Genomic DNA, 15074 nt, shown 5'->3' with positions numbered 1-15074 from the left:
AAGACTTAAAAAATTGTGATATGAAATAAATTAGTAATTTGTATCAAACAAATAATTTTACAATTGAATAAACCATTTATCCCCCGAAATAAACACTTCTATCGAAATGTTTTTTCATTCAAAATAAATAATTAATTAATCTCCAATAAACAATTTTTTTATCAAAAAAAAAACATTTAAAAACTGTCTGGTAAATCTTTAAATCTCAAACCAATGAATTTACTTCTCATCTGGCATTTTCTCATTCAAAAGCCACCGAATAAAAAATAATAAATAAATAAAGTTCTTCATCAGTGAGAATTATACGCAAATGTGACTGTTTTGAGTAGTGGAAAAAAAGTATGTCGCACTAATTAAAACCCGAGGGTGAATAAAACCCATATACAACACTCCCAGGGGAGTATTTTCAGGTTGCTAGTGCAATTACGTAAGCCTTTCTTGCTTGCTCAGCCACCCCCGATGCTTCCCCCCCCCCCCTATCCCACCCTCCACCTCACCAACTCAAATCCCACCTTAACCAAACGCCCCGAGAACTTGAGCGTCTTCTGCAATAGTGTCCCTTCCCCAAGCACCTCCTGTCCTTCCAGTGCTTAATTTGTTCTAGCTTCAAGGGCGGTCTTTATTTTGAAAAAAAAAAAGGGAAGAACATAGGGGCTCGTAAAAGATACCGAGGAAGATAAATTCAACTATATGAGACGGCTGACTGTGTCTACAACAGGACCAATATAACAGGTCTAAGAAATATTGTTGAGCTCCAATATTCTCTGATTAAGTTGCAGTGTGTTACGTGGCTTTGTTGGAAGGGGAATTAAGGGGGAGGTAATGGATAATCTGATGATACGAGTTCAGGCGAAAGGGGAATTAAATCAGTGAAAGTTGAATTAAGAACGTTATAAAGTCCTGGGGAGAGAAATTTTTGGTTAAAATTACCCGAGTGTTTTATAAAAGTGTCATGAGTCATTGTCACCCCATTTCTTTTCCGATAATTAATAATAATTAACGTGTGATCCTATACTAATTTTTCCAATTATTTTTATCGTGATTTTTGCATTTTTCCTCCGGCAAAAGTCGAGAGAAAAATAATTCAAAAATTTTCCAATAAAAAAACTTTAAATTATTAATTAATGGTGGATTATCTGGGGGAGGGGTTGACAAACGTAATTAACACCGACAGAATTCTTCTCTTAATGGGGATATTCACCTGGAGATTGCGTTCAATCGAAGAATTGGTGAGCAACAAATTGAAAAATATTTTTTTTTTAGAAATTAATCTCATTTGATATCAGTTCTAGCTCTTGACAATTATTTCACATTAGATATTCCACCTGAATGATCGTATTAGCGTGAGCCAATGAACAATGAAACCCAAGACAATGGAACTATTGAAATTGATGAAATTTGAATTGAACTGGTTGATACACTCGGACGAGTAATTCGACATTGTTTGGCATTTGGAAATGCTTCGTGAATTTACCGTAGACTCATCGAAATTGGCAATTTCCAATTACTGCGAATGACATCGGGTGATTGTATATCTTATACAATACCAGGCCTGTGAATGCAACCAGATGTTGCGTAATCAATAGTAAATAATGAATGTTTCAGTGAGATGAGTAAACAGCGAGAGAAATTTCATTCCAATTCACTCTCAATAGTGACAATTTTTATTTATTCCTCAAAGCATTTTTCCTTTTTTTTTCGAGGAAATCAACCCTTGGGACAAAGCCATTAGAATTTATTTTTCAATCACCGGAAGCCGGATGTGTTGAATAATTTTTTTCTGACGAATATATCGTACGTGAAAAATGAAGAATAAAATAGGGAAAATGTAGGCGGAAAAGCTGAGGTAGGTGGAGTCGATAAGGAAAATAAAGAAAAAAATAATGAGAGTGAACAAAGTATGACGGCAATGAAATAAAATTCAACGGGGAACGAGAGCATCCAGCATCCCTCTCACTGATGGGGCTGGCAAGGGCGGTATATATATGCCTTTCGGCAATTTCCGTCCTTCGAATTGAAATGTTATTGCGTTAGCGACACGTTCCGGTCTCTCTTTCCCTTTTCCATTACGATGTTGGAAGTATGGGTGGAAGAGGATTATCCGAAAGACTGAATGGAGTGAATGGAGATTCGAGTGTGGAATTTAACGCGTCGGTTATTCCCACTCTCACTTTAATTTCATGTTCCCTTTTTTTAATAAAAAAAATTGCGAATTAAGAGTGTCGAATATAATAAAAAACCGAGTGAGTCCAATTCAACAGAGACGAAGAAAATCATAAACATATCAACTCCCTTCATTCATTTAAAAATAAATTTTTGTATTTCCCGTGATTATGAAAATATAATTTTTTTTTTTAATTTAAACAATAATTTCCCACAATTTTTCACCACCGAAAATTCACTCGTTGTGATCACTGAGTCGATCTGCGAACACTCGAGATGAGGAAGGTGAAAGTCGATAGCTTTAGGACCACCCATCCCCCCCCCTTCCACCGGAAAGGGATGAAAGAATGCCACGTGACTTTTATTGGAGACGAAACGTGCTAATCCTGAGGAGCCATAAATTCATCGTTGGGGAATTGCTCCTTAACCTCGAGCCTCGGCGAAGGATCGAACGACCTGTCGGGAGTCTTAAGGTACGGACGTGATTCCTCCACCCGGGAAAAATTCCACTCTACATCCTACATACACCCCCCCTCGAATTGGTAAGGGATGGTAGACGCGTCTCTCTGACCCGACCCACCACCGAGTTCAGATGAAAAAAAAGGGACGGCCCTAGATTTACGACGGAATTTGGATAATATACTTCCAATCGCATCGTGTCGTACCCGAAATAAAGGGGGATGACAACATCTCGAGGGGTAGTGATAGAAAAATACGAGAAAAACTACCACTCGTGGACTAAAGTCGATGAAATTATTTTACCGAGTGTCTTACCGACGCGGGGAGTAACTACTTATGTGGGGTGTGAAATCGTGCAGTTGATTTACGATTAATTGTTTTTAAAAATTGTTTATAGTAGTAAATAAAAGATATATGTTGTGTATTCGTTTCTACGGGGGAGAAATATTTTTTCCCGTCAATTTCAATCATTTTTCCACCACAATCTACTCCCTTGACTGACACAACTCGAATGAACAATTCAATTATTCAATCTCCTCCAGTCCATCATGATTTAATGGAACCGTGACGGAAAACTTTGTGCAAAAAACAGGGTAATTGATTGAGTATACTTCAAAACAAGGATAGACTCAATTTTTCCAATATTTGTTATGAACATAATAATACCTATCCCTAAATTCCATTGAATTTTTATTTATAAAAATAATTTTAAAAATATCCCCACCAACTCGCGTTAATTTAAATCCTCTCTTTATGAATAAATAATTGACTAATTAGACCAACACGTGAGGCATTTATCAACTAAAATATTACCCCCAAAAAATAAATAAATAAATAAATAAGTACATTACACTCGCGAAACAGTTCCACTTCCATTTCAGTAATTAAAAAAGTTTGATTAAATTTTATCGTACTCCCAGTAAATAAATATCATTCCTCGGCATTCGAATATCATCTGCGGCCACTTCCCAGGGGTTTTGTCAAAATTAATGAGAATCTTTAACATCATTTTCCCCCGGAATGGCTGATGCATCGGTGCATTTGACATTTCTCCTCTCTCGAGTGTACATTTCTGTACTTCTGGGAGCCTCCTCATCGCCCCCCCCGCCCCCCACCCCTCCGCCCCATCCTCCCCGAGGCTTCACTCACTCCTGCATCCACTATACCGTAGTTTCCCTCATTTTTTTCACTTGAGGGAGAGAGCCCTTGCGTCTGTCCCGGTGGATTCGTATGGATGTTCTCTCGTCGTGACGGTTAATCACTTCCGCGAGTTCCGACGTCGGGGGCCACTCGTTTTCCCGTCAAAAAAAGAAATTTCAGAGGAGAAAATGATCGCGTAAAGGGGATGGTTCCCCACGTAAAAAAAAAATCATTTTACCCCGTCATTTTACCCAAAATTTCCTTCCACATTTTCCTAATGATTTTTCTCCCTAATTTTTTCTAATTTCCGGTGTCTAATAATTAAAAATAAATTTCTGGAAATTCATGACAATTCGTCAGTCGTTGAATACGATCCCCAGCTCGTGAAACTCGATATATCGAACTAAACGACAAATGGAAGAAGGAAATATCCCATAATCCCGTGACTCATCACCAGGAATGAGACATCGCGCTCGTTTCGTTTATTTAGCAAACGTCATGCCACGTAATCGTGAAAATTGAAGTGACTCGCAGTGAAGTTTTTCACCCCCTCGGTATTTGTTCAGCGAGTAATTCGCAAGTAGAATAACCCGTAACTATCGTGAGCAATTTTATTTAAGGTTATGTTATCAATTTTCGTAGGGACGTGAGAGAATGGAACGAGAAATGGATAAAACGGAAACAGAAAATTAATTAGAGCGATTCATAGTCAGTAGTGAAGGGCCGTTAACTCGTTTATTTGGATTGAGCTCATTGGGTCCTGTGTAATCTGAGATCTCGGCAATACGCAAATCGGTGGAAGCCAACAGAGCTGGAGATAGAGGCAACTGGGCTATCTACCAACGCAGCAAACAGAAAATAATGGTACGAGGAAATGTCGGGAATACCCCAATTTTCACCGCTTCATTCGCCTCTGCTCCATTTCCATTGTTATGGATATTCTTTTGTTCATCCTGAACCGTACATTAATGTCATCCTCTGCAGGGGTGAATATTCCTAATATGGGGGATGAATTTTCAAGTGGATTTAACGTGGGGAATGACAATTTAAGTCGGTTTCCAGATTTTTTTTTTTTTTGAGGGGAAAAATCACCAGAATTTTGATAAACAAATAGGAAATTTAGGTGATAATTGGGACAAGGGGTGAAACGAGGGACGAAGGTCCCGCGAAGGATTTTATCACAAAAGTTAACTTTCCAAAATTTGACATAAAAGTTCCCCCTCTAGAGATCTAATTTTTATCTAAAATATCGTGTCCCACAGATTTTGGGAAAGTTATTTAATTTTTTTAATTGCCTGGGACATTTTTGGGGTAAGTGGGGAGACTGAAAGGGGCGTAATTGTCATCCCAACGAGTGGAATGAAGGATGATTTGTTTTCGAGGAGAAAGACGAGGAGCAACGTGATGAGGATGTAACCCGAGTTATTCCACAGAGTTCTTGATCCGGGTCGTCAACGCGAAGGGCGGAGCCTTGTTACTGGTTTTAAGTACTTGTGAATCCCTGAGTAATAACTTAGTTGGGATATTTTTCCCCAGGAACATGAGAATTTTCGAAATTACGGGGGATGAGGTGAATTTTATCTCACAAAGTGAACAATAGTTTCCCGAATCTCATAATAAAGATTCAAATTTCCCAGTTCATTATGAAAATCGACGAGTTAATAGAAAATTTTGGGGATTCAGTTACAAACTGTCAACGCTCCTGTCATTATATTCTCAAACTAATTTCACCCCTGAATTTCCTGAAAATTTCTCGTTGAAAATTAATCGTTTAATACAAAAAATAAATTTTTAAAAATTGAATCTCACTAATTAAAAGTTAAATCATCAATCAAGATGACGTCTGCCATCAAAAAGCTCTCCAAAAAATCCCATTTAACACATAATCCCAGCATAAACCCCAAATTCACTCCCTCCCTCACCCCAATAACATAAATAAAACTCAAAAATTGTTGTTCCCACGAGCAGATTACTACCCCAGAAGCTCCCGAAGATCGATATCTCCAAAAATGCCAAAAAAGGGGTAAAAAAGATGGCGAAACGTCGAGCTTTCTTTTGCCTCCCCTAGACCCGGGCTAAAGGGAAAATGGCAAGATCGAGGTCAGACACAAGAGAGAAAGGTAGGTCGATTTAATTTTACCAACTTTTCACTCCTCCTCCCTCCTCCCTCCTCCCCCATCCACCCCCAGTACCGCAGTACTTGCACGTTCGACTCGCAGCCACTTGGCTAGTCGTGCCAAGTACGCCACTGAGAATTCGTCGCTCGTTTCATCCCTCCCCGCGCCAAAATAGTTTTCAACTTTCGACAAACCCCTACCTGCCATCTTTCGTTACTTCATCCTCTTCCATCTAACCCCCCAGTCAACCGCCCCAATCACCCCCAGCTGCATCAGCCACCCTCCCTCCCCCCTCCCTGCATACCACGAAACCTCTTTAGGCTGTTATGTACGATCGTGTCTCATTCAGGGAATAAATTATCAACTGAAGACCTGATGACAGCCACTTTGATGCAACTGCAGTGGCTGAGGTAAGTGGCTCTCGCATTTTAAGCTCAAAAGAGTTAAGTTCCTCTGTCCTGGTACTACTAATGAATCCCATGGGATTGAGGGGTAGAAAGTAAATAGGAAATTCTGGGGGACAAGTTCTTTGATATTCTGGGAGTTCTTCTGACATTTCACTCGACCGACTAGGGAATGATTAATAAAATGTCTAGGACTGTTAATTGATGGTAGAGTGGGTAAAATATGTCTTTGAAATTGGGTTCAGAATTTTTTTTCAAAAAATGTTCTGATTGTCGTTTCAATGGGGGAATTAATTTTTCAATTAACAATTTTGGACAGTTCATATTTTTTTTCAGGAGCTTTAAACAAGAAATTATCTTTTGAAATCTACGAAAATATTATGCAGGTCTTGGTGAGTCACCAGGAAGCTCTTGTGAATGATCTTTGGAAAATTTTATCGCAGATTTTTGAAAAATATTTTAAGGGAAATTTTTTTAAAGGAAAAAAAATGAAAAGGGAACCAATGGAGCTTTTAAATGATCGCAAATAATTTTTCCCGGATATCAGTGACATCCACGACAACATGGACAGCCAGACAGGTACGTGACAATGAATAAATTCCCCGGTCCCAACGGTAATAAATTAATTTACCACCTGATGATGTTTAAAAATGAAAATATCGAGTCACCTGAGTAACTCATTCGCGTACAGTAATTGATCAAAATATCTGGGGAGCGGACGTGTTGATGAGAATTATCACGTAATTTTTCGCATTTCCCTGGTGTCATCTCCATTGCAAACATCGCAATGACAACTTAATATTCAAATAAATTTTTTACTCGCAATTATTCCGGTATTTTGCGATTGTCGAGAGTGCAACGGATCATGCAGTCATGCGATTAACTAAAGAATGTATAAATTTCAATTGTTAAATTCACTCACCGAGGAAGGCACTCTCGTCGTTGTCGAGGTCAAGATCGAGATCTGAGGATTGTCCATTGGTATTTGAATGCTGATTGCGCGTTACGAGGTCCATGTCCTCGATATTGGACTGGCACTCGAGATGCCGTTCCTCCAGATAGCCAGCAGCAAGGAGTTCAGCCAGCAGAGGTAAATAGGGGGATGTAAGTAAACGTGGGCTTGTTCCACGTACACAACCAGGTATCCAGAGGCCAAGGAGACCACAGGGTACCGCGGGTACCGCACCCGCACTCACGAAGCCACCGTTTAAAAGTTCACCGCACAACATAGGTATCACAGAAACTCGACTATAACGAATGGGTCTGTTACCGCGCCAATGAGGTGCCGGTTATCTGTAACAATAAAAAATAATAGACATATTAGTATATGTATGTAATTAATGTCATTAATTAATGTATGTAATTAATATTAACATTATTTTTACGTGAAATTCATCGAAATCTGTATGAAAAAATTTACTCTCTTGTCCGGAATTTATTTATATAACAATAAGAATTATTTATACGTGTATATATATATATATATATACATTATTTATAATTATAAATATAGAGCTGTATATCATCATAATATGTTTATAATATAATGAAAATTTGAAAATTCAGTACCGAAGTGGTAAACTGAAATCAGAACGTATTTCTTGGTGGAGTTTTTGCGCGATATCTTCAAATCTAAGGCAGATAGCAAAGGTTTTGTTATAACATTTATTATAGTACTCAATTCGCTCTATAAGAAATGTAATAACAATAATTTTCCTATCTCCTTCAGGTACCAAGATATTCAGGAAAAACTGGTCAAACGTCAAATCCACTGTCCTACTGACTTGATTCTTCCAAAATATCCCTTCGAGCCCTTTAAAAATTCGAAATAAATTTTTTTTTCTTCTACAGATGTGTCTATTTACCCAAAAAGTCTTAAGCTATCCCGTGTGATTTTTTTTTCAATAAAATTTAATTATACACTCGATTTTGCTGCGTTTTTATCGATAATTTTAATTCAACAAATCTCTCCGGCTGGAAAACCGGGTCTAGCACTTCCCGTTGAAGCCGGCCAATGGTTACTGGCTTCTGTCATGACGCCATTGAGCCCAACAACCTCGTGGGTGCGGAGGCACTCACGTCGCATTGTCAAATGCAACAGGGCCGTAACTATCTCGTTTTAGCAAAAAAAAATTTCTGTCCCCGGGGACGTGTACGATTGCGACGCGGCCCATGGTTCAGCCAGTGGTGAAACGACAGTGGGTTCGTAACACAATCCGGCTTGTTTATTCGTACGAGGAAAAACATTCAGCTGAGACTATACAATGCAGATTTTATTCTGAGGAATCAGCATACCTGAGGGCGCCCACGCCCGACAACATTTCCAAGTCATGAAGTCATTAAATTTAAAGGGCACCACTACGATATCGATAGTTAAATTATTTCCATATTTCAATCGCTCGTATCTAACACTATCATCGATATCCGTTAAATTGGTTATTGGCTTGAAAGCTCGTATGTAAAGAAAATTATTCAATTGAAAAATAATCATGAGAATTATTGCTGATAAAAATAGATAAAAATGCGAATAATTTTCCAAAGGTAATGAACTTTGTCGTAAAATGTAATTGTTGCTTAACACTACTGGCTACCACCTGGGATAAATCCTTCGAGTCCTCCTCCAGTCTCAATTAATCCTAAAATACCATCCTGAGTCATGATCACTGCGTTTGCAACAGCAATTCCACCAGTTCACGGCTGAGTGATTTTCGACTTTGGGAACATGTCAGATGTAATATCGAGTCGGTTGGATATCTCCTTTGAACCGGGCTACCATCGCCGGTTGGATATTTACCCAGACGGAAATACGGGAGAAGGAAAGAATGGAGAAAAAAAAAAGAAAATTGACCTCTCCGATTTATAGACGAGCAAGCTGGATACATTCTGGGTTATGACTGTTCAATTCATCTTGAGAGATTTTCGAGAATAGAATTCAGGAGATAAATGAAGGAAGTGAGATGAAATTGTATTATTTGGACTCCGGGAGAAGTCAAAGGAACAAAAGGAAAGACATATCATCGAAGAAATTCATACCCCAAATTTTTCCAGTAATCCATTTTATAACAAAAAATATTAACGATTTTTTTCCATTTTTTAATCACGAAAAAAGAATTTTCCCAGTATTTTTATTAAAAATTCGCAAACGTCTTTGGAATTTTTAAATTATCAGTTGAGGGGGAGATATTTTACCCCACTAGAGCAATAAATAATTGCAATTGTTGTTCAGTACTCGAACTAGAATTTTTTTTGATAATTTTCTCGTGTGAAGGTACCAATGAAATTGGCAAAAATGAGGAGAGACTAATAACAGAAAAATTATAACAATCACATGGCTTTTGCCGTAAGGCTCTCACCCCCACTCGCCTGATATTTAGTTTGTGAAGGAGAAAAGTGTGTGGATGAGGGAAAAATGTACTCCCGTGATATAAAAAAATTTCACTCCCATTTCCTGTCGTTGGTGGCTCGTTGAATAATTCACGAGTTGAAGGAATATTACCGTAGAAATTTTGAAAGTTATTCACGGGTATTTGAAATTGTCTCTAAAGTTCTTTACAAATATACTCGGTTGTTAAATCGGAGTAGATTTTTTTCCGGCGAGAGAAACGTACTTAAACACCAATTTAAATGTACAAAAGTTAAAATCCTGTAAATTCCCCCAATTGACTCGCCGATAGAGCTTTCTATGGTGCCCCCTTTTCGAGGATCTAAGTTGCGTGTTATGTTATGTTCGTGTTTTGTCACAAAGTTCATGGGAGGGAATTGAACTCAACTCGATATTTATCGTTGTCGAGGTTGTTGGAATAATAAACGCAAATTACGGTTTTTTTTTTGGACGATTTGTCTGACTGGCAAACTCCACCCTTAAGAATTTCGATATCTAAGTCATTTGTCAGGGAAGTTGGACACTCGAGGCATGCTTTTACTAGACTGGTTTGATGATGAAAAAGAAAATACAAAATTTATGTTAATTATCAGGTGGATTAATCATGTTTCTCAAGGGGTGACATTTCCCTCTGAAAATACTCTCAACGGGCTCTCATAACAATAAAAATTCCGGAAAAATGTCTTGCGACGACGTACAATGAGTCATGAATTCTAATTAAACGTATTATTTAATTACAAAAATTAATTTGACAGTTCAACAAAAGACAATAACTTTTATTTTCTCAAAATAAAATTTTTTTCCAGTCAAAGTTTTAATGTGAAAAAAAAATTGAGTTTCAAAAATCTATTTCAACCCCTTCAAAATTTTTAAAGCAGGTACCATTTCGGGGGGTGCATTGTGGCCCTCTCAGGGTGTTTTCTTCCCCAATAATAAAAAAAAACCGGAAAATTGCAGTTTTCAAAAGGAAAAAAAAATTATTTCCTGACTCCAGTACACGAAAAAATTTCTAAAACTCCACCATCAAATTCCTAATCACCGTATCCTCGCCCCCTAATAAAAGAAAAAAAAAATAAAGCCACGAAGGTGAAGCTCGAGGCATAAACCACAACAGCAGCAGGTTGATTGATCGCCCTGTCGGAGAGTCCAGCCAACCTGGCGCCAACCCACAGCGGCTCTCACTCCTGATACCTTCTTCCACCCTATCCCCAGGAATACTCTCAACTTCCACCATAACAGTACGTGGCTAGCCATCACAATTGCTCTCGTCTGTACACTCCACCAGCCCTAGCTTTATATTTCGTCAATTACGATGCAATTACGATAATACTGAAGCATCGTATCGCCTCAATTCACCAGTATATAATACTGAAGCAATCACTCATCAAAGGCCAATCCAACTGCTTCGATGAGGGACCCCAATAAAAATGAAGAATAGCTCAATGTATCTTATCGATATATTTCCCAAAATGTACTTCAAATGTATATCGATTGCAATTGCCACGAGGGGAATTTAAATACCCAGTTTGTTGGAGAGATCGATAAAAAAAATAATAAACGTCCTACATGAAATATTTAACAGCTAACTCACTTGCATGAGAAAAACCACTGCAAACACGTAATCCGATATTCATTCTCGATAAGTGTTGGCTTCACTGATAGCAACAATTTGCAGTTATTTCCGTCTTAAAAAACATTATGATGAAATAAAACTATTTACATCTTTGGAAATCAGAAAAATACTGAGAGAGACACCAGGATGGTACCATCAGAGGATGAACGAACCCAATTCGATTGAATATTGAATATTCCAGATATTTCTCCTCATCTGAATTAAATGTTTACCAGACCAGGGAATATCGATTTTATTTTACTATATGACCAAGAATATTTATAACAAAATCCTGATCAACTAGATTTTTTGAAAATTATAATCAGCAGGAGAAATAATTTTTAATTTTTCATTTACTGTTCTCCCCCTTCGATGACAACGACAGCAATTGACACAACTCTCGTGAGCTCTCAAAAATCTCCCAGAAGAGTCCCTACCCCAAGTGCATAACGCGCACAAATAAAACTCACTGCATACACGTATGTGTACAAAACAGTTGCGAGTTTTTCTTGGTCGTGAATTTTTTCGTAAACTATGGGTGAAGTGGTAACAGCATAAACCCTTGAGCGTTGTGTGCAACCAAACAGTTGGAGAGTGAGCAAGTTACCACCAAGAGTTTCATACATGAAAAAAAAGCTCGCAGGTAGGGAAGTGGGAAGAAAACTGGTGATGGAGAAGTGGTGGGAAAAAAATGTTTTTTTTTTTCTTTTTCAAGTGTAGAAAGAAAATTTGGACTCTTTTGAGAGAGGGATGAGGAGTATGACACGAGAACGAGAGACCAGACCACTTCGTCACGCCTGAGAGAAGTCCAGAAAGAGCTCTAGGACTCGGGTTTAATTTACACGAGTGCTCGTTCACAACTGCATATCCAAGGTTAGTTCATCCGGGAATGTAACGACCCGAGACATCGACACACTTTCACTATATTAAACATCGAAAAAATTGAAGAGAAAAAAAATTCATTTAACTATTTTAACGAGACAGCCAATGACCAAATTGCTCAGACATACGATTCGTCCATTCAACCACAGGACCACCCCATCACCCCAAATGATGCAGTAAAGAAATACTAAACCATTTTACCGCATCACTCCAGAAATATAACAAACAGTTCAGCTGTAGCTCAGCTCCACTCAACTCATTCGGTTCATCTGAACGAAATCATCTTAGCAACAACGATAATCACAGCGAGGGTGGACTAAACGACATCAGTAACATTTTCAACTCAACTTTTTTCATCCCCTATTTTACGTTCACCTGGCATAAAGCAACAGTGGCAAATGCCAGTGTTTCAGAAAGATGGAGCTTTCCAGTGAGTGCTTTACCCCAGCCTTTTATTAATACTACCGAGTAATGAAGTCGCTACATGACGATAAAGCACTGTACTATATAAATGAACGACATGAGGACACCCAGGAACAAGGACACCACCAGGCACTATCCTTTATGTATTTTACCCTATACCGTTTATGTGTGGGTGCGTCACTTAATGTTTTTCCATCCCCAGAATAAAGCTCCATTTTTTAAATATATTAACGATATTCAGAGTATCGAAAATTATCAAGTGAAATGACAAAAGATTTTATTATCGATTTTTCCCAAAACGTACGCGAATTTAAAAAATTATTTCAATAATAAATAAATTGATAGAATAAAGTGCGAAAATATATGTTGGGCTGGATTTTTTAAAAGGGATAAAAAAAATAATTTGGTAGAAATGATCTAGGGCTCCAGCTCCCTCTTGATGATAAAAATACCCAAAATTGGAGGAGGTCTTACAGCTCTTTTCTGGCCTCAGCCATTCCAGTATCTTTCCAAAGATTAAAAGAGTACATGTAGGAGGAAGTCTACCGTGTTGAAGAACGAAAAAGAGGGAGAGGTAGTGATATATCTTCAAGAACAAAGCGAAGAAAAAAAAAAAACTGGTAAAAATAAAAGGTAAAAGAGGGCAGGATGGAGATGGTGATACATCCAGTGTTTCAACAAGAACAGAAGATGGTATTCTGTGTGACCCTCCAGAGGTGGGCGTAAAATGCGTGACAATGGATACGAGAGTAGATGGTGACCCACACTGAACAGGTACCAACTGCACTTCACTTCTTGCACCATCACCACCCGGTGCTATTCTTTTTTATGTCATAGCCCAGGGAGCATTCAGAGCAACTGGCAGACGAGACTCCAGACAATTTTTTCTTTAAATTTTTTTTTCTCATAACTGAGGACTTCCATTTACTTTTTTCCTGAGTACTCAATCATCCTCGAAGGATTTAAAATTCGAAAATCGAGGAGGAAATGAAATTTTTAATGAATTTACAAAATTAAAAAGTCGTTTGACGAGTGAGGTAATCATAAATCAATTTTAAATTACAAAAATTGAATTCGTGATGAATTCTCACGATCGGAAATTTGCTGACAAGTGGAGCAATCAGTGATACGATTTTTGAATGTTCCAATGGTTATCGAAAATATTCAAGCGGAAATGGAAATATTGAAAGCTGTCGAGATTCCATTTTGGGATAATGTCTGAATCATCAGTACTATCACTATTTCGATATTCGTCTCGCTGTCAATGAAATGGGAATTTCAACGATTCAACGATGCAATTGTGGATATCATTCGAGCGTCGATTATCGACGAAAATTAGAGTGAAAATGGCAATCAATAAAATATCGACTATCGAAAGAGGTTGTAAAAGAGGATCAGGGAATAATTCAATAGGAATTAATACGATGGAATTGATTCCCTCAAGATAAAATAATTCCACGATTTCTACTTTAATTTTCCCCAGGATTTTTTCTAAAAAATTTATATCGGTCTCCGCGATTGAATTAGTGATCGGCAATAATAAACCTCCCCCTCAATCCCACCCCCGCAAATCTGGCCTTCAATTTCAAAATAATTCAATCAGCGAATGAAATAGCTGGTCATCAATTTTGATGAATCAACCAGAGTGAAATCGTGGAATGAAATCCCCTGGGAGAGATAAAAAAAAAAAAATCTGCGAAAAAGGAACGATTGACGTACTCGAGGTCTCCCCCAGTTGAACTTTCCAAACCCCCGTAGGACAGAAAGAGGCACAAGGGGCAGTGACAGAAGTATATATCTGGTAGAAAAGTCCAGGGGGTTAATTTAACCCGCATCAGAAGGGACCAGAGAAAGGTAAAGGGGGGGGGGGTTTGTTGTACCACTGGCTCTCAATCACATGTGACCAAGCCCAGAAAAACCAAGGGTCAGTCCCATGGGCACCAGAAGATCTGTACAACTACATACACCAATGAACATTCCCACATTTTCTTTTCACCCAGGGATTGAACATATCCTGACACCAAAGGTGAATCTACCAATCGAAAGTTGTTTAAGTCACGTTGACAAATATTTTACCGTTCGATTATTGAACAAGGGGGGGGGGAAGTCGACATCCGGTGAGACACCAACCGAGAAAGATCACCCTGAGCAATCCCAGGAGAATTTTTACTTTCTGGTGTTGGTGTTGGTGAGATAAGCGATGTTTGCATCACTGGATATTTTCTTCAACAAATACATTATTTACCTGTGAAAGTGAACATCCAGGAAAATCTGGGTCTGACTCAGTTGACAAAAAACAATTATTTATATCAAGAACATCAATCGAGTCAAGTCAAGTCGATAGTGATTTTTTGGGTTTGTCCTTTGTTGACTCTCTCAAAGGATTATGACCACATTTTTCCCAACATTTCCGGTATTTTTTCTGTGAAAATGACCCCAATAGTGACCTTTCAATAAATCCAAGTTCCCCCAGAATGAGAAATGCTTCGTCA

General features: G+C 38.2%; 1 protein-coding gene across 4 annotated transcripts in view; it reads right to left on the bottom strand.

The window, feature by feature from the left end:
• Window positions 1–15074, bottom strand: part of LOC135167805 (protein Fe65 homolog) — a 94599-nt gene that overhangs the window by 54155 nt on the left and 25370 nt on the right. For 3 of the 4 annotated variants that reach the window (XM_064131365.1, XM_064131366.1, XM_064131369.1), the window contains one exon: window positions 7206–7576. In XM_064131365.1, the coding sequence (XP_063987435.1) occupies window positions 7206–7512 (307 nt within the window). In that variant the 5' untranslated portion in view covers window positions 7513–7576. Of the gene's footprint in view, window positions 1–7205; window positions 7577–8148; window positions 8291–15074 lie in introns of those variants that run through there. The other variant, XM_064131367.1, reaches the window with a different exon arrangement.

This window comes from Diachasmimorpha longicaudata, chromosome 12 (genome assembly GCF_034640455.1).
Source record: "Diachasmimorpha longicaudata isolate KC_UGA_2023 chromosome 12, iyDiaLong2, whole genome shotgun sequence".
Lineage (NCBI taxonomy): Eukaryota > Metazoa > Arthropoda > Insecta > Hymenoptera > Braconidae > Diachasmimorpha > Diachasmimorpha longicaudata.
The sequence above is the reverse complement of the archived record's forward strand: the minus strand, read 5'-3'. Positions and strand labels throughout refer to the sequence as shown.